Source organism: Chinchilla lanigera, unplaced genomic scaffold (genome assembly GCF_000276665.1).
Source record: "Chinchilla lanigera isolate Chin_1 unplaced genomic scaffold, ChiLan1.0 scaffold00014, whole genome shotgun sequence".
Taxonomy (NCBI): domain Eukaryota; kingdom Metazoa; phylum Chordata; class Mammalia; order Rodentia; family Chinchillidae; genus Chinchilla; species Chinchilla lanigera.
The window spans coordinates 25,076,284-25,099,820 of NW_004955415.1; the positions used below are offsets into that span (position 1 = coordinate 25,076,284).

Sequence of the window (23,537 nt, forward strand, 5' to 3'; positions counted from 1 at the left end):
ACTTTATTTATTTAAAAAATTTCTCCCAGCCCCATGAATTACCTTGCAGAAAGAGTCTTTGACTGTCTGCTGCATTGGTGGGTCTGGGTGTCCCCACATTTTGCAGAAGTTGGGCTCTGTGAAGTCTCTCCCTGATCAGGCCTTCTTGGCCTAGCTAGTGTCTCTGCTTGTCAAGTCTCACAGGAGGCCATGAAGATCCTGACATTCTCAGTACTCCTAGGAAATCCTGAAAAGCATAATTTTTCTAATAATGCTTTCTTTCTTGGCAACTGCAAGCTATCCTCCTCAGAGCTGTTGGCAATGCAATATTAAAAAGATAATGAGTGCACAAGAAGCCTGTGGTGAGAAATGAGGCTTAAGATAGAAGACTTGTGAGCACAAAGCCACAACAGGATTATGGAATTGTTAACTTCACAGTCCAGCACATATGTGTGGACATCTCTGAAATTTTGACAAGGGAACTCAATGATCTATTTCAGGGATCTGTCTTTTTATTCCTTGGGAGTGGAGAGCATGCTTTGGTAGCTCATGAGGGTAACTTCCCCCTTTGTAACACCCTCCTCTTTCCATGCAACTGCACACCTGTTTGAGTTGGTCTTCAAGTCTGCACATGTCTCTTACCCATTCGCACAATCCTGGCCATGGACCATGATGCCATGTAACCAGAAGCAAGGTAGCTGTACGATTTCAAACAGAGAAGGAAGCACATAATATCTCATGAGGAGCACAGCTGTGCCTCACCTCCACATGGGCAGACTGCACAATGAGTGTTGGTGAGATATTACAAGTCAATTCACCTCAGATATCAAAAAATATGGACACCTGCTTTTGTGAAAGATTAACCTCCAACATGGTAATATCAGTACTTTAGACAGTGGTTTTCAAGTGTCAGTGTGCATGAATATCAGCTTGAGGCCTGACCTAGATATTTCTGGATCTCTTCTCAGAGACTCTCATTCAGTAGAGCTTGAGTAGAACTAGAAAATTTGAATTCCTACCACATTTCCCAGTAATAATGCTGTTGACCCAGAGACCACACTTAGAGAAATTCTACCTTAGAGGAAAATTCTGTGTGTGTGTGTGTGTGTGTGTGTGTGTGTGTGTGTTTTCTCTCTACTTTCCCAAACACTGTATTAATTATGGGAATCCGAGAGAAAGCATAAGACACATCTCAAAACCCATGAAGTACTTCCTTATTCAAAGAAGTGTGGACTATTCGTTGTGGGAAATAAGGTACATCTCAGAAAGCAGGTGTAATTGATCTAAAATGAAAATCATTATTACTAACTCTACCTCTATAAGAGAAGGAAAAGCATATATTATAGACCTCAGAGTAAGATACTCCCTACCCTATGAAGGGGCTTCTGAAGTATATAAAGCTAGGTGCTACCACAACCAGTTATTCATGAGAAACTAGTTGGCTTTCATTTATATTTTTTTTATCAAAATAAGAACTTTAGTAATATTTGTGTATTTTGTGCAGAACTCTTCAGGGTAATCTGACAGAGAATGATGCAGTGACTGAAAACAGCGTCCATTATCAAATTAACATCAAAGGGGTCTTTAAGAGGAGGAGGAGTTTTCACCTCTGTGTGGCCTATGTCTGGGAAGAGAAGGGGATTTTCTGGAACTGGCATTTCTGAGCACACAGAACACTGCAATCTGATGGATGGCTCTCTGTTTTGCAATGGTATTTGTATTGCTTTGGCTAGAAACCTTTTATTTCATTTTTGTCCTCTAACAAAGAAGTATGATACTTGAAGATCTGCTTTAAAGGGCAGCAGCTCTGCCCACGCTCCATCAGTCTCCTAGCTGCTTCCAGATTTTGAATGGCATGACTCCTCATTCCCCATAGGCTATCATCTTTTTATATATGTGGTATTTTGGGTTGCTGGGTTTGTTGGGAAAAATCTCTTGTTAGAATTTTTTTGCATAAATAGGACTTAAGTGAACACATTATATAGAATAACATTGGACTAAATTGGATTTTATTAATATATAACAACACATTAGGTGTTTTCAAGACCAAGTTTAGTCTTTGCTTGATTTTAATATGAATAATACAAAAATACTAAGGGACATATTTTATAAATTTCTTAGTAAATTTCTGCCATTAAAAAGTTACCTTTCAAACCAGACGTGGTGGTACACACCTATAATTCCAGCATTCGGGAGGCTGAGGCAGGTGGATGGTTGGGAGTTCGAGGTCAGCCTGAGCTACAAAGTGAGCTCAAGGACAGCCTGAACTGCACAGTAAGACCCTGTATCAAAAAGACAAAAAAAAATTATCTTTCAAAATATGGTGTTATTCCACCTAAAGTTTTTTCTTTCAGGAGAAACTTTAAATGTTCAACTTCGTATACAGTATATAGTCAGAACTTCGTATATAGTCAGAAATTTTCAGAAAAACAGAAATAGGTACAGATGGAAAATGTATGGGTAAAGACAAAAAAATATTATAAAGAATAGCTCGTGTGTTTGTGAAATCCATCAAGTCCCATGATGCTTGGTTGGCAGGTGGAAACGCAGAAGAGCTGATGGTGTAGTTTCAATCCAAACCCAAAGGTCTAAGAACACATACAGCCGATTGTATATTTGTATTCCAAATACTTGCAGGCTCAAAAGCCAACAAGAACCAAGTTTCTGTTTGAATCCAAAGCCAGAAACAAAGCCAATATTCAAGCCCCAAGGCAGTAAGATAGAGGAATCACTCTCACTGCTGGAAGAGTCAGGTTTTGTCTTCTACCTAGGCCTATACCTCATTTTTTGATGCTCTCCCACATTAAGGAGGGAAAACTTTATTACTCAGTTTACTATTCTCATGTTAATCTCCTCCAGTAATACCCTCTCAGACACACTAGAATAATGTTTGGCCACCCTATGGCCTAGTGACATTGGCTCACAAAACTAATCAGCATACCTGGTGTGGAAGGACCTACACCCAGAACAGATCACCTTAGCTATGATTTTTCATATAACTCCTTCCTTCAGCCATTCAGAGCTAGTTTTATTTCCTTGAAATCCTCTTGACTGTTCACGGGCATGTATATTCACATGTCTCCCCTCTGTCTGGTTTGATAACCTTTGTTTTGGTTCAAGTTCCCCAAGAAGATCAGGAAATAAAGATTGAGTGGAAGCACTTTATTTGGGAGGTGATTCTAGGGAACACCAATGGGATAGTGAAGAAGTGAGGCAGGGGCAGGAGGAAGGGCAACAAGATTAAGTTATAAACCAGCTCAAACCAGCCATCTGGAGCTCAAGACCAATGGGGAGAGGGGCACTGATGGAGATAGCGTGGAACAGGCTTAGAATATTTTTTAATGAGCCCATGCAGCTATGGAGTTGGGGTCCTGATGTGCCAGTCCTGCCAGTCATTTGTGCACAGCTGGCCCCAGGAAGATTTCACTCACCGGTACTTGTTAAGTGGGCTGGGGTACCCAGAGAACGCTCCTACGCAAAGAACTGGGAGCAGGAAGCTGTAACTCAGGCTGGTATGTGTACTGGTGTCAGTCAACCAGCAGATATAGACAGGCAAGCCACATTTTCTGTGCATCTCCTGCAACTTCTTTTCCTCTTGCTAAACTCAGCTCACCCTTTAGGACTCAGATGAAACCCCACCTCCTCTGCAGAGCTGTCAGTGACGTTCTAACTTAGATGCCTTGTGTCATTTTCCCTATAGAACCTCTGCTTATGTACCAGAGGATCTGTGACTTTCAGCTCTGATTGTTGTTTTACCTTTCTGTATCACCTACTTTATGATTTCCTTGAGGAAAGGGATCATTCACCGGTATCATCAAGGCTTAGCATGATTTTTGCACGTGGTAAAGAAATCTCAGTAAATTGTTAAAGTAATGAAAGTAATAATAATGATATAATAAAAGTAATAATCAGTATTTAATTTTCATTCTTTGTATATGTTATCAACTATAGAAAGTTGGTAATTTTATTATCTCTGTTTTTCAGATAAAAAACTGAAGTATACAATATACTATTTTCTGTTATTTACCCAAGATTCTGAGATTGCAAAGTTGCAAGTAGTTGGGCCATTTGGTAGAAATGTCTTTATGGATTCTATTATATGAAATGAGTAGCATTAGTTACCAAGGAGTACAAAGAAACATAAGACATGGTCTTTCTCATCATAGAATCCATGATCTGGAAATGGGCGTATGGGAGACAGATATGTTGATAAGTAACTAGACTTATGACTTTGTGGTAATGGTAACTAATACTAAGCATTTATTGATGTTTCAGTAACTGTCCTGGTGCTTCACATGGTATTATTTCATTTAATCCTTATAACAACTCTGAGTAGTAGGCATTATTATACCACTGTACATCTGATGAACCTGAAACTCAGGAAGATTCAGTAATTTCTCCAAGATCACATGCCTAAAGAATGAGTAGTTGAGGGGCCAATTTGTAGACCTAAGCCCAAATGCCCTTTAAGTTCATGCTCAGAATAAGATATACCTAAAATAATGTACACACACACACACACACACACACACACACACAAAGAAACAAACAAAACACTGTTCATCCAAACCTGAATCACCAGATGCTCTGGAAAGACTTAAAGATATTTCTCCTCCAGTTTAGCTGTCTCTTCTCTGTTCTTTAACATTGGCTTGCCTCCATCAGAGACTCTAAGTTGGCCTTGAAGGATGAGAATGAAAAGGGATGGAGGAGAACATCATTAGCATGAGTGACGCAGGTAGAGGAACCCAGAGGATGCAGTAGTTTAGCCTCCGAAGGTCTGTATGCTAGATGCTTGGTTCCCAGTTAATGGTGTCAAGGTGGTGAGACTTTTAAGAGATAATTATATCACAGGAACACCATGCCAGGAAGGGATTAATGTAGTTTTCACAGGACCAGGTTTCTTCTCAGGAGACCAGGTTGTTATAAGATATCCTGGTCCCCCTTCTCTTTTGTTTCCCCTCTCTCTATGTGAATTCTTCTGCATACACTTTACCTCCACCACATTGCCATCACCATGTTGTGACATAACCAGAAGCTCCGCACCAAAAGCAGAAGAGATGGAGTCTTCAGATCTTCCACTTTCAGCCTCTAAAATTGTGAGCTGAATAAACTTATTTATAAAGTACCCCGCTCCAAGTATTTTATGATAGTGGCAAAGTGGTTAGAACAGATACTGTTGGCCTTGAGTGTCACCTGGAAAATCTAGACTTTTCTCATTAAATAGAAAGTAGTTGCTGAATGATTGTGAACCAGATCTGAACTGTATGTTAAGATTGATTTGGCAGCCACATATGAAAAAAGTGGGAGTGTGGGAGTGCAAAAAGAGCAGCAATTAGGGAACCTCCCAGATACCTAAAACAAATCACGCTGGGAGCCACACTCTAGGTTGACACATGAGCAGATAGCAACAAGCCTACAAAGAGGACAGGACTTGCAGCTGCCTGACTTTCTAGTCCATTTGGGCTATTGCCATAGACTGAGTGCTTTACAAACAACAGGCATTTATTTCTCACAGTTCTAGAGGTCGGATCGCCAAGGTTAGGGTTTCTACAGATTCAGTGACTGGGAAGGGCTCAATTCCTTATGGAAAATGATCTTCTCATGTCTTCACATGGCAGAAGGGGCTCTAAAATAGATTCTCCCATGGGCAAACAGGCAAAATGTTAGGGGTCTCTCATGGGACTTTCCTTTAAGGGTGCAAACCTCACTCATGAGGATTCTACTTTTGTGGTCCAATCACCTCCTACTCACATCACCTTGGGATTAGCTTCTCAGCAGTTGAACTTTTGGGGAGGGTATCAACAGTCAAACCACAACTCTGAATGGGTGGACATTCAAGGTAAGAGATGACAGCATGTCAATAGTTGAAAAGAGCTAGTATGTTGTCAGTAATGCAGAGGGATCACACGGCAAGTTTGCAGGTGCATGATAAAGTGTTTGGATTTACAGGTACAGTAAAACAGCACTTTTTCCAACACAGTGCAGGGATTTGAAATGTATATGTGCTTGACGTGCAGCCAAATGATAATGCCTACATTTCTCCAGCATTTGAGATGGGCATTCATATTGTTAACACATGTAGAAAATTATCAGGTTAATATCCTTTAGTTATTGAGGGCTGATCAGGCCCGCAATCTCCCAAACAAGTGGACGGGGAAGGCTTAAATAAATGAGACAAATGAAATGATTTCAGGGCTACAGGAGGGTCTAACTCTCTTACAATATTTTAGATTCTCTGGGTTAAGACCCAGACTTCCCTGGGCTGCCTGTATTTATTAGGTTTGCAAATAAAGGAGGGGGATAGTGAAGAAAATGCAGGAATCTGGGTAGGACTTGAGAAACTCTTTATGGAATTCTCCAAGTAATACATATGTTAATTTAGGAGAACTAAGTGAACTCCAGGAAGGCCTTCACTGCAGGAGTGAGATGCCTGCAGCTATAGTCTCCTTTTAATTAATTGGGGTTGAAGCCAAAAGTCCTCAGCTGTGACCTTATCTTGTCCTTTGAGGCCTCATGGCTTCACCCACCATTACAGGCCTCAGTAGGGACCAGTGACTCACAAGTAAACATGGAAAGCCAATTGGTTAATATAAGTCCTGCTCAGAGCTGCTTCATAGAGGTTTCCATCAGAAAATGTGATATTTTAGTTTGTGATTCACAATTTTGAAGAACTGAAATGACCGATGTGCCCATATATAACTTGTCTAAGCAAAACAAATTATTGCATATATAACTTGTTATAAATATAGAATTTCTAACTTCTAAAAAAAAATATAAACCCATGCTGTTAAATTATACTCTAATATATATACATATATTTCTTAACTCCACAAGGTAATATCTGAAATGCATGTTTTAACAGTCTCTTTTCTTCCTTTTTTCCCACTTTATTAAAATTGGAAAATTCTAGTGTTTCCAGCATTTACATGGGTCTTTATCTTTTATTTTAATAGATGATAATAATGAAGAAGACGTTGACATGAAAGAAGAATCAGGTATTAAATATTTAATCTTATTACTTGCAATAAGCAAAGGTCATTTTTTGGTCGATGTATATCTTATATTTTTTCAAAAAAGACAAAATAAGGTTAATAAAATAAAAATGTATGCTCGGTGTCATAAAACAAGGAAGCACTGTGCTAACTCTTCAGCCAAATGCAGTTAATATATTTAAATTGGATTTTGAGCTTCCTGACAGCTAAGGTAAAAAATATAACATGATGCTGTAGTTAATAGAGTTGTGTAATAAATCACCCCCACATCCTGGTGCTGCAAGCAACCACTTATGATCTTCACATATCCTGTGTGTGAGCAATATACACAGCACAGCAGAGATGACCTGAGCATCCTATCCCACCAAGTCTGAGACTCACCTGGAAGCCTCAGTAGCTGGGGAGTAGGAATCATCTGGAAATCCATCCACTCACTTGTTGGCAAGTGATGGCTTCCAGCAACCTGCTAAAGCCTTAGTTGGAGGCAATTTCCTGAAGTACTTGGCCCCTTTCTGTGGTCTGAGCTTCCTCAGAGTATCTTGACTCAAAAGAGTGAGCCAAGGAGAAGCTGTACCCTTTTGAAGACCCAGGCTTAGAAGTCTCATAGCACCCCTTCCACTAAGCTACGTTCTTTGGAACAGTCACAGTCCACCCACATGCAGGGGAAGTAAAAATAGACTGAACCTCTTGATGGGGAATGGCTCTGCAAAGCATGTGAGACCTAAACTTCATTGTAGCCATCTATGGGAAATACACTTTCTACACAGCACGTATTGTTCTCATGATCAGAAATAAAGGTGCATGACAACTTCTCTGGAAAGACTAGTATTTATGAGAGAAAGCCAGTGCTTAAAACCATGGGTTCTGGTCTAAGGTAATCACTCCATATGTCCCTGATAATGAATTCAGGAATTGATAGACCTGAATCCAAGTCTAACCACACCACTTACTGACTGATGCTGAGAAAATGTCTTTCTCTGTAAACCTTACTTTACATTTCTGAAGGCAGTAATTCCCACCACAGTGCTTCATGTGAGAGATTAAATGATATATCATACTTTAAAGGTTTGTCATAGTGCTTGACCCACAGTGAAGATTCAAGAAATTATTGCTTCTTTCCTTTCTCATTCTAACAAATATTGAAAGGATATAGAACTTAATTCTATAGTTAAGACACTCACATTCCCCATTTCAACAAATATACTGCCGTAACGATTAAAAAGAGATTGATTTCAAAATTAAAATAGCTATTTTAAAGGTTCTTTTTTGTACCTCTCACTGCATTCCAAAATCTCTCTACAAACCGGTGGCAATCTGAGTCGAAGTAGCTCTGCAAACAGGAGCTCTTTAAATTCTGACATGGTGGATCACACTTGGTAAGGGTTGGTAAAAAGAGGACTGCTCCTTGTTAAATTAAATTTCTCTCCCTTCTCTCACCACCCACTATCTTCATGAAAGAAATAACAGTTCCTTTTCTTTATAGAAGTTCGCTCTCACAATGATTAGAGCTTATATTTCCTTTTCTCTAGTCTGGACGTGTCTGATTTGCAAGGTTCCCTTGTTCCCCGCAAAGGCAGCAGACTCAGGGAGCATGAGAGGTAGACAGAAGTCCAACAAGTCAGAAGCAGGATGAAGGAGATAGGAAAGGGACACCAACAGCAGCTGTTAGTGCCTTACTCATGACCCTTGGGCAGCCGCTATCACAATATCAACTTTCTAAGGAAAGTTCTCACAACTCTGCTGAGTGCTTGTCCTAGTCATGAAAGCAAACTCAGAGTACCAGTGAGATTATTTATCTGAAGCAACCCTGCTATCAGTGGTGGACAAGAGCTGGGTGATCGACAGTCCTGTAGAGCAAACCAGAGCCCTGGATTCCCAGTGAGACTTGTTCATGCATACCCCCAGTTCTGGCTACCTTCCTTTTCTTATCTCATTTCCCTCCTCCCTTTACTGATGCTTCCTGGGATACTCTCTCAAATTAACTGCTTGCATTCAAACCTTTGTCTCAGAGTCTGCATCTAAAAGAATCCAATATGAGACAAGAACTCTGCTTGCTTTTTGTAAACTGTAAAGAAGGCTAATTTTCTATGAGAATTTCAATTCCTACACCCATGTAGAACGTCTTAGTGTTAAAAAGGACTTTGGGGTCAATGAAAGACCTCAAATGGTCGCTCTCATTGGATTAGAAGGCACAAATTTAATGTTAATCTTCGCTATTTCCATTTCTCCTGCTCCCAGGAAGTGTCTTGTAGTGTCTTTCAGTCATAGGGGTGCTAATTTCTCTCACCACCCAGGATAAGAACCTTTTTTTGCCATGGGTCATTTGCCTATATGCCATAAAGACACATTCCTGTGCAAATGGAATTGATTTTTGAATATTTAAGTAGTTATCCAAACCACTGAGTTATTTTAAAGAAATTATTAATGGTAATGCAGAGTTCACAAGGTTGGAGTCAGCATCTGAGGTTTGGGGGCACTCATAGGACCATCATTTCTGGTTTTATTCACCCCAGATTTCCTGAGAGCTTTGTCTAGCAGTGGGGCACAGCTGTCCAAGTCACACTCAGTGTCCCCAAGATACTAAGCCACTCAGGCAGAGTGGGCTTGGGGAGCTACTCTCCATTTCCTAGCATCTCAGAGCTGAAATCATGAGGAACTTGTGTTGTGGAGTTCCAAAGCAAGCCAGCTGGCTCTGCCATATATGTGTACAGGCTGGCTTCATAAAAATCTCTGGCTGAATCTAAACCAGCTCCCCAAGACCATTAACCTCTGCTCATTTCCCTCCAATGTGCATCACTTCTTCGCAGGTAAATAAATGTGCTGAGATATTTTTAAGATTGCAATCCACACTGCTGAAGGGCTGCTCAAGTGAATCAATCTGCCAAGAAATGCTGATGAATGATAGTGAATAACAAATAGCTAAAACCAGTGGTTGATGGAAATTGACTCTGAGTACCGGTGTCTCTCATATAGAAAGTTTTCAGATTTCCGTGGTGTAAACACAGCTACAATGGTCTTTTACAGTCTACCAAAATGAGACCAGTGAATGTGAGAGTTCGGGAGAGATGGTCCAGTGCATTGGTATGAGCCAGCTGAGGTCAGCATCAGCACACTCTCGCTAAGCCAGATTTTGATCAAGCATGTTCTCTGTGCCAATCAGTTACCACACATGAACTCATTTCCTGTGTGTGACAGTTCTGTGTTATTACCAAGGCTTAAGCAGGATGAGTTCTCGCTTAAATAGCACAGCCAGAATTTGAATCCAGGTTTGCCTGATAACTGGGCTCATGTTCATAATTTTCTTACATCTGTCTCCAGACTCTTATAGTAAGTAGAGCAAGGCACACCTCAGATGGTGTCAGACCAGGTCAAACTCATGATGAAGCCCTGCCCCCATGGGAGGTAAAAGAAACAGGTTGGCTTCAATGCCTAGAATTCCTTCTAAGTCCTTTCATTCTGGTGCAGTAAATGCTTCCTCATGCACTTTCATGCCTATGGCTAGGCAGCCTTGATATCAGCCCCAGGCTGAGCCAGCAGGGGCAGAAAATCAGCAACCACCTACAGCAGCTAAGACAAAGTGCTGGTATACAGCTGAGTTCCTCAGGGGGCAAAGCCATGCTTGTGGCAGAACTCCAGGTTTCCACTCTGCGAGAAACAAAGGCAACCTAGAAAATTCAGTCCACTGTCAAAGAGAAGCATGGTCTGCTTGGAGGAGAAGCCTCCTATGAGCTCCTCAAGGCCAAGCAGGAGAGGTGTCCCTGCCTGGTCACAAGTGGACACCTTGGCACAGAGGCCAAAATTCTGAGTGACTTTCATGCAAATGCTCAGGCTGGGTGTCGAAAATAATACAGTGCTCACATCACAGATGACATCACAGTTAGTATGCCTCCCCACCCCCTGACGACCCAAGGAACACCCTAAACTGCTGCAGAAATAAAATATTAGTACTTTAGGGATGTTTAAATATCTTATAATGAGGAAGAGTAATTTTCATTTTAAATCTTACTCATTGCCTAAGAATTCCTATTCAGCTAGGAAATCAAGAATTAGGAATTAGATGCACAAAACATCTGTTTCAAGACCTGCTGGTTGGAAGTTGAATTTCCAGCCCTGGAAACTCTCTGCTTGGTCCCAGTTGCAGATGTCACCTTTCAGGGGCACAGAAGAATTACGGTCTTCTCCCTGGAGCCTGCAAATGTCGCCTTGCCCATTTTATGAATCTCTTTGAGCTCAGCATTGGTGCTCAGTGAGCTGTTCCACGTATCTCATTTCTGTTTTTGCTGAACCCACTCCAAGGGTCAACATACATCTCACACCTGGTGACAGAAGTTGGGGGTGGGGCTTGCTAATGTAGTCATTGGCAAAAGTTTTCACCCTGGCTATGGCAATAACTTGAGAAGTGACTGACTTGCAGCCACAGAAAACCTAGCCCTGTGCCCAAAACCCTTGCAGTCTACAATGCCAGCAGTTTTAATAGCACATCTATCAAACACGGGGAGGTTTTTTTTCATTCTGCTCTTTTTTTAATAAATGGGAAAACTGAAATGAGTCGCCATAACTCTACAGCATAATTTTAGAATCCTGGCACGAGACAGTAGCTGCTAAGTGAGGCAAAGTTAAGACTGGGCCCTGTTTTATCTTGCCCTTAAAAGCCTGGGCAAAGCAAACATAAAATCGAATTTAAAATGAATTCCCATGGTTGTGCCAGGCAGCAAGGATACAAAAGGAATTTGAAAAGACAAATGCCTTTTTCCTTTTTCATGGAACTTAACCTTCTTGGTATGGGGGGATACAAGAAAAAAATTAGCAAAAGAGCAAGATAATTCAGATACAAGGGCTGAATTTGAGAGAAACTTCCTCAGTGGGGTTCTTCCAGGTTAGCAAACAGGGAAGGTCTTTCCTCACAGTTGGATTTGATCTCAGATTCAAAGGGTGAGAAGGAGGGACACACGAATATATGTGTTGGAGAGTCTGGGATACAACAGCAGGTGTAAAGATCCTGAGGCAGAAAGTAGCCTAGGTGTAACTGAGGGACCCAAAGGAAGCTAATCAATCTAAAGCCGAAGAGCAAGTGCAAGATGAGGGTAGAGCCGTAGGTGTGGCCCCAGTGACATGTTGTGCCAGGCAGTAGAATCGGATTATGATCTTATTCTAAGTAATGATTTTTAAAGAGGCAAGCGACATGATCTGATTAATGTTTTGAAAGGTCATACTTGATGCTGCGTGGAGAAGAGACATCAGGGAGATTGGAGGTTATACTTTAGGCTATTATTGTAAGCCAAGAAAGAGATGCTGCCGGTTAGGGTGGCCATGAGGTCGTAAAGACTGAGCACAGAAGATGAGTGTGGGGAATCTGGTAGAGCAAAGTTCATGGGATTGTTTGGTGTGGGAAAGAATTGGAATAGTGAGGAATGGTGAGGAATAGTGAGGATGGCATCTCAGTTTTGGAGTAAATTCCTGGGTGGACAGTATATCATCCCATTGCTTGAGGTGTGGCATATTGTGGAGGTTTACAGACCTCAAGGACACTGTTCTGGCTGGCCTTAAGTGTTAAATACTTAATGGGAGTTAGGCAAAAAGAAGCCAATAGGGCTAGAAAGGACCAGGCAGAGGTTTAACTAATAGGGGTTGTGACTTTGGACTGAGGGATACAGCAGCCTGCTAAGACTCAAGGATTCTAGGAAGTCAAAACCCTTCGTTTCCCATTGGCTGGATCTAATAGGGAATCAGAGAGCCAGAGAGTTCATCTGTGCAGTCTAGAGGGTCTTGTCTCCCACAGCACGGACAGAAGGGGATGTTAAAGGGCAGAGGAGGCACCCAGAGGGCAAGAGAAAACATCCAACTTCAAATCCAAGCAAGACACCATGTAGGCAATTGAACTTGGACTCAGTGGAAAGACTAGGGCTGGAAATGTGAACTGATGTCTAACAACATGTACTGTCTCCGAACAGGATGAATTTAGAAGCATTTTCTAAAACTATGCAGGGTTCAATTTAGTAGTCGCCATGGACAAACGTAGAGCAACACAGGGGAAAATGGGGAGCACTACAGTTTAACTGGGAACACATGAAAGTTGTTTAAGGTCTGCATTGCTAAAGAAGCCTTTTAAATAGAGGCAGGATAATTTTGATTAATCCATGACGTTTAAAGTCATGTTCTCTTAGAGAAAATGAAGTAATTTGTGATGCCCTTTTAGAGAATTTTTTAAGTGTTTGCGTATGATCTAACATTTGTGGGAGTCATTAATAATATCTTCAAAAAAAATGTTTTAGCTCACGCCTTAAGTGTATGTAGGCTGAAGAATCACAGGTCTTTGCCAAAATTTAGCTCAGTCAGGATGACAGATGAAGCTGCAACCATGATTCTGTATATGTGTGTGTGTATGTGTGGGTGGGTGGGCTTACTAAGATGAAAACATCTTTAAACTTCAACACAATTCTGCACCACACTAGTAAATATTTAAATGAGAGTATATTCAATCTTTGTTCTTCCAGAAGGGCTAGAGCCAAAAGGTCTCTCTCCACCCCACAAGAAGAGCAAAGCGAAGAAGCCAGAATGTTCCAAAGACTCTAGCGAAGGTAAGTTCTGTCTTTCCTTAAGAAAATAATGCCATGAAAAGAACTTCATTTAGTTTTTAAATTTTGTGTATATTTTCATGTTCATACATTCCTAGGGGCTCAAAAATCACAGAGAAACTCTATTTTCCTTTCCTGACATGTTTACTATTCTGAGTATGTGAGGATGGAAAATCAAAGTTGGGGTTTTTGCTGTTGTGGTTGCTGTTAGGTAAAAAATGAATTTTAAAAATCTCTTTTCTCAGTTTGATTTATTTTCCATCTCTGCAATGTGAGAACAAAAAAAAAATATATATATATATATATATATATATATATATATATATATATATATATATAGTCTTTTTGAGACAGGGTCTCCCTACACAGTTCAGGCTGGTCTTGAGCTCACTTTGTACTCCAGGCTGGCCTTGACCTCACAACAATCCTACTGCCTCAGCCTTCCAAGTTCTGGGATCACAGGCATGCACCGCCATGCCCAGCTCAAAAGCCTTACGTTTTGAAACCACATGAAAGTGAAGGTCAAGAGTTATATATGGTGGCCAGTGTGGTAGCTATGTTTGTTGGTGTAATTTATTTATCTTGTGAATAGCAGTCTTTTCAGAATCAAACCTCAACAGTGGGTGCTGGAGGTGTTTCCTGCTCTTATTGTTCTCTTCCATTTTCTAGAAGCCAAGGTATCCTTATATTTTTGAATAGACGGGTCTAACTGGGCTCACCTTTATGAAGAAATGATGTTGTCATTCAAAGAAGTTATTCAATTTTCTTTTAAAATGTAAGAGGGCTATTTTTCCCCCAGTGAACCTCAATCCCAAATATATGCATCAACTTCTAAAAGTGAGCATACTTATGTATTCTACTTTATTGTCTGGAACTGTACCTCTTCCTCGGTGAAATGAAGAGTATAATGATACTGATGCTGTTGGTTTGGGTCTTGAGGGAACACTATGCCACCATGGAGGAAGAAGTGGAAAATGTGCATTGGATGGGTGCCTGTGAGGGACAAAGGAGGGGAGAAGCAGAGGGAGCTGGAACTGATGAAGAGAGAATGAAAGAGTATTAGCTAGGAAGAGCCTCAAGCTGCAGCAGTTACAGAAAGTTTGGCCGAATGCCTTCAGAAAGTCTGACTACACACAGAGGGAGCCCCGCATTGAGCAAGAATAGCTGGGCTCTAGGCCCTTGCTTGGTTACTCCCTTCAAGCAGCGTGGCGGGAAATTGGCATTGGTATGGATACAGTGCTGTAATGAATCCCCAAAATATGAGTGTAAGTACTATCACCTAACCTCTGTCAAAGCAGGAGCTTCTTTGGAAAGATACCTGTGCTCCTATAACTGTGCACATCTGTGTGAGTGTTGGGGGTCCAGAGGATAAGTAAAGACATGACTGCTGCCCTCATTTGGATCAGAGCTACCAAGAGAAGATAAGGCTGTGAGAAGGTAGAAATCAAAACATTAACTTTATTCCTAATGCAATTAAACCACAGCATCTGCTTGCTTTGGCCCCTTGCTGAATATAAAATACTTGAGCTCTATCCATTCATGAACAAGTCCAGGTGTCCTCAGCTGCCTGGATGAAATCAGCCCAGGAAGCTCATGATAGGAAGAGCAGACCAGGCCGTGTCTATTCTGTAGGTGGGGAGGCCTGAGGCATGCTCCAGAGAGAGCAATGCATGTTCCCTCCCTTCCAAGACAGGAGCAAAGGCTAGACATTTCCTGCTAATACTCGAGAATAGAATGCCTACAGTGCCTAGCAGAGACCTGGCATTCTGTTAGTGATGACCATGCTATCCTGATCAGGACTGTGTTAGGGTGGACACTTGGATTAGCCACCTTTAGGTTTATTCTGGCTCACATTTCAAAGGATTCAGTCTACGGTTGGTTGGCTCCTCCCAGGAACAGCAAAGAAAAGCTTCACAGCCAGGGACAGCCAGGAAGCAGAGAAAGCAGGGAGGAGCCAGGGACAAGACATACCCTTCCAGCTCACTGCCGCCCCACCGCAGTGACTACTTCCAACCTAATGGCCCATTCAACTATGAACTCCACAATGAATGAATCCATGGATGAGTTCAGTGTCCCCATGATCAAATCACCTTTCGAAAGCCCCACCTCTGAACACATGAGACTCTTCAGTGACACCTCAGCTCTAAACCATAACAGCACTGTCACAATGTTTTGAATGCACTTAAAAGTTGGGAACTGCTCAGAAAAGAACACTTACAAGCACAAGGGGGCCAGTGCTTGTGCCTGACCCAAGATGGTGAGCTCAGTTAATGTCTGATGGAGACAGTAGCCAGGACGTCCATCTCCCTGTAACTAGGTCCCTTCCAGGGTGCTTTGTGAAGACCACGTTTAGGAAATGAGTCCAGGGTCTTGTGTCAACAGCTGCTTTTTTCCAGAGAGGCACCACCTTGCTGAGTGGCTCCCAGCCTGTGTGAAAGGTTGTTTTCCAGAGTCTGTGTCTTGCTTGCTACTGAGCCTCAGAAGTCAGTAATAAACTCTAGCTGTTCTGTCACCTTTAATTTAGAAGGGAATTCTTCCAAATTACTCCCTGCAATATGTGGCCCTTTCCTTTACTTCCTAAATCAGTTGCTTTGTTTAGGAACATTATCCTCTAATCCTAGTATGACTCAGTGATACAGCTTCTCCTCCTCCAAATATGTGATCTGTGAGTCAGGAAGTCTAAGATGGAAATGTGAGAACTGTGAGTTTGTTATCAAGATGGTCTGACAGTGGTATCATGGTGAGATGTAAGCATTTAGTCGCTCTCTGGAAACATAAGAATTGTGCTTTTGTTCTTAAGATGGCTTCAAAGACAAATAAAATAGTAGAAATTACTAGGGAAGGAGTGAAAAAGGAGCACAGTCTGACAGGTTGAGGCAGATGGTTCACGATAGGGTGCTTATTATTTATCGGGGTTTTTATTTTGACAAAATAACCTATGTACCTGACTTCATGCACTGTACTGTTCCATACCTTTCATTTCCTGTCATGATACAGAGAGTTACAATCATTCTTTCCTACTGCGTATGCAGATGGAGTACAAGTCCCTGGGCAGAAGCAGACATTATAAGATGGCTATGACCTGTCTAGGTCTGCTTCCTATTTTACATCTATCAATTTCTCTAGCTTGCTTATTGCTCTCATTTTTTTAAGCCAAAGAAGCTTATTATGGATCCCCAGCTCAATACCCTGTCATTTGTCCTCATCTAGCTTCTCTCTTCCTTAAGCATTCTGTCTTACTTCTCGCAAGGGACTACTCATTGCTTCAGTTTACTTTGCAATACACATTTCTCAAAAGGATCCCAGGAAACAAACTCATCTAGGTTTTCCAGCACATGTAATCATAATAAAAATATTTAAATCCAGAAGAACTTGGAGACCATATGTCCAAGTTTTCTTGTTCTGCAAAATTGCTTTTTTTTTTTTTGCGGGGGTGGTTCCGGAACCAGGAACCGAACTCACAACCTTGTGCTTGCCAGGCAGGCACTGTGCCGCTGAGCTAAGTCCCCAGCCCCTCTGCAAAATTTTTAACAGTACAACTTACAAATGGCTCTTTAACTTGCCCAAGTATAAGTAGTTTGCTAAAGTCTCACACTGTTTCTCTTTTTTTTTTTTTCTTCAAGAAAAGACAAAACTTCTCTATTCCTTTTCACTTTCTCTTTTCAGGAAATTGGAACTAGTTTTTTAAAACAGGGAATATTGCCAGCATCATTGGCCTTAAGTGAAGCATTATTACTTTAGTAAATATCTTGCTAAAGTACTGAACATCAAAATTAGAAACTTAACAATTTCTAAATGTTTTTGTTTTCTTTATGGTGATCTTTTGGATGTAGAGTTTTGTTTGTATTATTTTGATTATAATTTGATACTTCAACACACAGCAATATCATGCTAATAATGAACTTATTAGCCATTTCAGACCACTGATCAACTGTCATCTGGTATGAACAATAGTGCTATCTATGACCCAGCATCCTACAGACAGAACTGTTCAGTAAAAGCCTGGTGTTTTAGTTACTTTTCTCATTACTGAGACAAAATACCTGACACCCAAAGTTAAGTGAGTAAGGTTTATTTGGATCACAGTTTGTAGAGGTTTTGGTCCATAATTGCCAACTCCAAGGCAGGGTGGCGTAGCAGAGGAAACAAGGGAGAGACGGAGAAGGGACAAGCCTTTTTCTGTCCCTCATACCTTATGCAGGCTACCTGCCATAGGGCAGGTGTGACACTCACACCCTTAATCCCAGCATTGGGCCATGAATTAATCACAAAGTCTAGATTCAGCTACCTCTAAAAACCTGTCCCCTGTGACAGCATGAGGCTTTGGAAGGACATCCAGACACAAGCCATCATACCTGGTTAATGCCAATGGCACTAATTCTAACTTCCAACAATTTAGACCACTCCCTTTTTCTTGACAAAAATAAATAATTGAAAGAAAATTATTATAGAAAACTCAACATCTTTAATAGAACATGCTGTCACACACTCTTTCCACCACCCTTCAGTAGAAATTCAGATGTTTCTTCGGTGAAGGTTTCTCAGGTTTTATTTGCCTAAAAGTATTATTAATTTTCTCTTTTTAGATTGTAAAAGCAATATCTCTGGGTAAAAATTCAAAGTGAGTGATAATTGTCTTGGAATATTTTAAAGATATCTTCCCACAATATGGTTGATTCTGTGGTTTTTGGGAGGTAATTGTTCTTTTAATATATCTGTCTTTTCTGTCTGCTTTGGTAATCTCGTGTGTGTGTGTGTGTGTGTGTGTGTGTGTGTGTGTGTGTGTGTGTTCCATGGTATCCTTATGATGTATCCAGGTATGGATTTCTTTTTATTTATCCTTTTTAATGTTTACTGTATGTCTGGAATCTGGGAATTTCCATCTATTAATTCTGAAAAGTCTTTAGCCATTGCTCCGCCAAATATTATTTCTCTTTCTTTCTTTCTTTCATTCTTTCTTTCTTTCTTTTTCTTTTTTTCTCCTTGATGACTTCTAAGTCATACATTTTGCAATATGTCAGTCAGATTTTGTATAAGTTTTGTATAATTTCCTAAACTAATGCACAGTGAATATATACCTATATAATGAAGGCTTATATGTGTATAAAACAAAAACATATTTTCATTAAATGAACTAAGCAGTCTTTATCATGATAAGTTTAGTAGCATGTTTGGAACAATCATTTTCTCCATACACAGGTCCCCAAAACTTTCAGTGGCTTTTGGTAATGAACATCACTTTCCCATCAGATTTTTACAGAAAGCACTAGAATCTTGACTCTCACTCTACAATTGCCTTTGTGGAGCATATTTAACAATTATACATGGGATTCTCATTCTTTATAAATACAAATACTTGCAATGCTCAATCAAAAAGCTCTATGCTGTACATTAAAATGTTAATGATCTCTTTTGTCAGATGAAATTATATGTGTAAATATTTTGGAAACTAAAAAGCATTATACCAGTTTGAAGGCTCTGATGCTACTATTAAAGTTATAATTTTTTTACTAAGATATATTTTTCTGAATACCTGAACCATTTTTTGGAATGCACCTCATATTTCTTGAGAGGCAGAATTGCCTCTTTGCTCTATTGCTTCCTCTGCATATTAAAATATCGTGTGACATGCTGTTTTGTGAGTGGCTGGACAGAAGGGACATTCTATCTTTCAGAATGCCATGCAGCAGTTCATGCATTGTATTCATAAGCATGATCTTTAATTTAATTTTTTTGACAAGTGCAGTGAAGGGTAAAATCAGGCAGTCATGATTTTGACTTTGCCATCACTCAGACAGGCTTAGTGATTGACCACTTTTTAAGAAAAAACAAAAAAGCTGTAATGGGAAAAAAGCAGCTTTATGAAGAAAACCTTTGTTTTATCTTCTAGATCTTAAAATACCAAGAATTAAGGAGAATGTACATTTCCATGATGAGAATCAGAATTAAGAGAATGCATTGCCATCATCTTGCTTTAATTATACTCTGTATTCTAGTCGGTTCAGGGCCATTCTGAGTTATTCTATGTCACAAATTACTACAGAAATCCAACAACCTATTGCTAATTGGGCTTTCTGTCCGTATTCACCCTCTGAACAGAGTTGTGGGTATGACCACAGAGCCCATTGCAAAATCAGTTTGAAGGACCTTAAATGGGACTTAGAGAATGTGAGTATTGTGGCATTTTCCATAGTGCAAAGATTTCAATGTACTTAGGCAAAGTAACTACAGGGCCCATTCGACCAGGAACCATTCCAGTTTGTGCCTTTTCACTGTCATTTGTTAGCAACATTCCCTTTCATTTTGGAGTTGTACCAGGTTAGTGATAGCATATATGGACCTTCCCACTCTAACATCATTCCATAAGAGCATGGGTAGAGGTCCCCATTGTCTAAGCTCTACTTCCTACTTGGTCAGTTTTTCTAATCTAGGATTTATTTATTCTATACATTAAATGGAAGGGGAAAACCTGCTTTATGGAACTATGGGGATGGTTGAACAAGATGCTATAGAGAAATCACTTGGTATATTTTCTGGCCAGAAGATCTAGTCAGACAAAATGTATTGAATCTAAAGAAGGAAATGCTCCCCCACCAAAAACTCAATTCACTTCATTATCAATCTTTGAAATTCCTTTTAATGTGAACAAAATCTTTTACAGATAATTAAGATTGGCAGTGCATTGACTCAATCTCATGTCTTGCTAGGTTTTTCTGTTCTTTCTCCTTTAGGTTCGCTCAGTACATTCTGCCCACCTCCCTTCCCCTCGAACTCCCAACCAAATTCCTTAATTTCTGCCCTCAATTCCTGTACCTCCTCCAAAAATATCCTCTCCTTACTGGTCTCAATACTCCTTCAAGTCAAGAAACTAAGCTGTTCCCAACATTTATACACTTTCACACTACAGTCCTTCCTCATCTTCTGCTCCCTACCTCTAAACTACAACAACACCAGATTAGAGCAGGTGAATGAGGGAGGAAGTGTCCTCTTGGTATTATCTATCAGGTCAGACTTTGCTATGGGAGCATTCATTGTTCAGCCCCATAGTTCCTTGAGATAAATTCCTGTGAGATTCTGGGAACAAGCCTCTGACTTTTTTTTTTTTTTTTTTTTTGGTTTTCTTCTGGTACCGGGAATAGAACTCATGACCTCGCCCTTGCCAGGCAGGCTCTGTGCCACTGAGCTAAATCCCCAGCCCCTGACTTCTGAGGATGAGTCTTGCTCTAGTTTCATGCAGTGTTATTACTCTGATTTGAGTGTTTTTTCAAAATGTGGCTGGCAGAACCCTGAGGGGGTTCGCTAAAGTCCTTCCAGGGGATCTGCAAGGTCAAAATGATTTTCATATAGAGCTATGTTACCAGAAATCTCCACATACCTGGAATCCAATATAATGGGGCCCTCCGGAGTCTTGCAAAGTGATGGTACTTGTATTAGTCATGCTGCCCTCACTGGGACAAAATACCCCACACCTAATTTAAAGGAGAACAGGTTTATTTGGATTTTCAGTGGATTCAGTCCATACGCTGGTACCACCAAGGCGAAACAGCATGGTAGAAAAACTGACAGAGGAAAACTGTTCACTGCATTGAGACAGAAAACAGACAGAGAAGGGAGGATCCAGGGACAAGACCATACCCTTCCAAGTCACACCCCAGTGACCCTCCCTCTCCTTTGGGTCCCATCTCCAAACTAGTGAATTTTGGGACCCATTTGAGATCTAAACCATAATAGTACATAGGTAACTTGGCCCTTCTGTTGACAGCCAGCATTCATTTAAATGTCAATCAGACCTCTAGTCCCTGACAAGTCTTCAGAGGACCACAGACCTGACATCATGACTGAAACTTCATAAGAGATCCCAAGTCAAGTGTCATTGAGGAAAACCAAGCAGGGAAGAGGAGAGAGGGAATGCCCATTTGTGTATGAGTGTGTGGTAGACTGCCGTGTGCAGGATAATTAAGAGACAGGTGACTGAGGGTTTCAAGTGTCCTACTCCTCACTGGTTATTATGCTGATAAGTGAGAACAAACCTGAAGAACATTAAAGAGCCAGAGAAGCATCTCTCTGGGGAAAGAATCTCTCAGGAGAATGCTAAAGCCAAAACCGTGAATGCCAAAGCCCAAATGAGAGATGGGTCCAACTTATTCCAAGAATATCAAGGTCAGTGTGACAGCAGCAGACCAAGCAAGAGGAAGAATAGGAGAGGTCACTGTTGTTCCGTCCCATAGAGTGTAGTCCCACACCTGAGTGTGCCTCGCAATCACCTCAGGTCATGTTAGAGTCAGTGTGCAGGGCTCCATTCCCGGTTTCTGATTCAGTAAGTTTGTGGAGGCCCCAAATTTGCATTTCACAGGTGATGTTCATACCCAGGCCTGGGAGCTCTATTTTGAGGGCCAGTGATTTGGGTAGTGCTGGCTGCTATAAATACTATGCCCTCTTCTCTCAATATAATGGAAATAAAATATTTAAATCAAAGTAAGGACATGTTCTAACTTATAGCTTAGGGACCTTCTAGTTTTTGTGTTGACAATAGACTTGGGTTGGGTAGAGGCAGAAGGGTGATGTTTGTTGTAACAACAGGTAAAGGAGGGTCAAGCCAAGTAGCAGTGAAAGGAAAGAGCAAAAACTGGTCTAATTCTGGACTTATCCTAGAGGGAAAGACAGCAAAATTCACTAACTTACTGGATATGGTATTTGAGAGACAGAGAGTGGCAGAGATTAAACTTTTCGTCCTCTCCACAGCTATAGAATCTAGCAGTTATACCCTGGTTATACTTAGTTCAGAAGCATGGGAAAAAGAAATTTTCATAGTTCATACCCTTCCTTGAGGCTCTTTTGGCACTTCTTGCTCACCTCAACCTAGGATGGCCACGCTGGTGCTCCCTGAGGCCAAATTTCCAATTAAGCCCAAGTAAAATGAAGAAAAGTCTCATAAATAACAAAACAAAAAGAGCTAAACATAAAAAAATTAATAATATTAATGTTGTGATTGCCAATATCAGAAAGAAAGAAAGGAAGGAAATGAAAAACTGAGGCATTGGGGGAGAAAACAGTTGAAAGTTACTTGGAAGAGCCTTGAACTAGAAATTGGGACACCCGAACTGTATTTTTATCCCTGAAGTGTTTGATCACATCCTGAAGCCAATATCTAAGGTCTCTTCAAATTCTGTAATTCCACGTATCTATTAAGAAGAGCCAACTCTTTATGAGCTGTTTCCTTCATGCCCAGTAAATATTTACATCTCTAATTCAAAACCTGAAGCATGCTTTTAATAGCCAAGTTGGCCATTTCTCTCCTTTCACATATGGGGAAAATTTCTTTTAAAACTCCTCCGAAATTGTCTAGAGAGCTCATGAAAGATGATACGAAGCTATTTAAAAACCAAAGGAAGTTATCAGTGTATATGCAGTGGATCCCCTTTAAGGATATCTCTCTTTGAATCTTACAGCTGTCTATAGTTCAGAATGTGTCTAACCATTTATTTTTTTTGATTTCTAGAACCAAGGATAAAGAATGACTCATTCAGATGCATTTACTTTTATTTTACTGAAAACTCCTTCTTTGGGTTTATAGAGTTTAAGCTTCACAGCAATTTGTTCCAATGCTGGCACCATGCCAAAAGGACATTTGAGGGCTTATCATATTAGGTACTAATTTTTTGAATAAAAAAGGATTGTGTTTGGTTTTGTCTTTAAGGAGAACTGCTATTTGAACGCTATTGGATTTTCACATTAGGAATCTGGCCATTATATTTCAAAATTTCAATTTTCCAGTGTAACAAAGTTGTGCTTTCCTGCTATACCAGAGAGAGCCTTAAAACTGTCCACCTACACTAAATTACCTGGACACATGCCACACTCTTCTAATGCCTAGCTCAAGCATGCCTGTTCTCGCCTAAGTCTTGTCATCTGCAGCCATCAGAGGCTGTCTCAGGAAATGATTTCACCTCCAGGGATCACCCTGCCTGAGGAATGATACACACAAAAC

General features: G+C 40.6%; 1 protein-coding gene across 4 annotated transcripts in view; it reads left to right on the plus strand.

The window, feature by feature from the left end:
- Macrod2 (MACRO domain containing 2) overlaps positions 1–23,537 on the plus strand; it is a 1,840,776-nt gene that overhangs the window by 1,677,875 nt on the left and 139,364 nt on the right. For all 4 annotated transcript variants that reach the window (XM_005380889.2, XM_013512283.1, XM_005380890.2 and 1 more), the window contains 2 exons: positions 6,936–6,977; positions 13,469–13,552. In XM_005380889.2, coding sequence (XP_005380946.1) covers positions 6,936–6,977; positions 13,469–13,552 — 126 coding nt within the window. The remainder of the gene's footprint in view (positions 1–6,935; positions 6,978–13,468; positions 13,553–23,537) is intronic.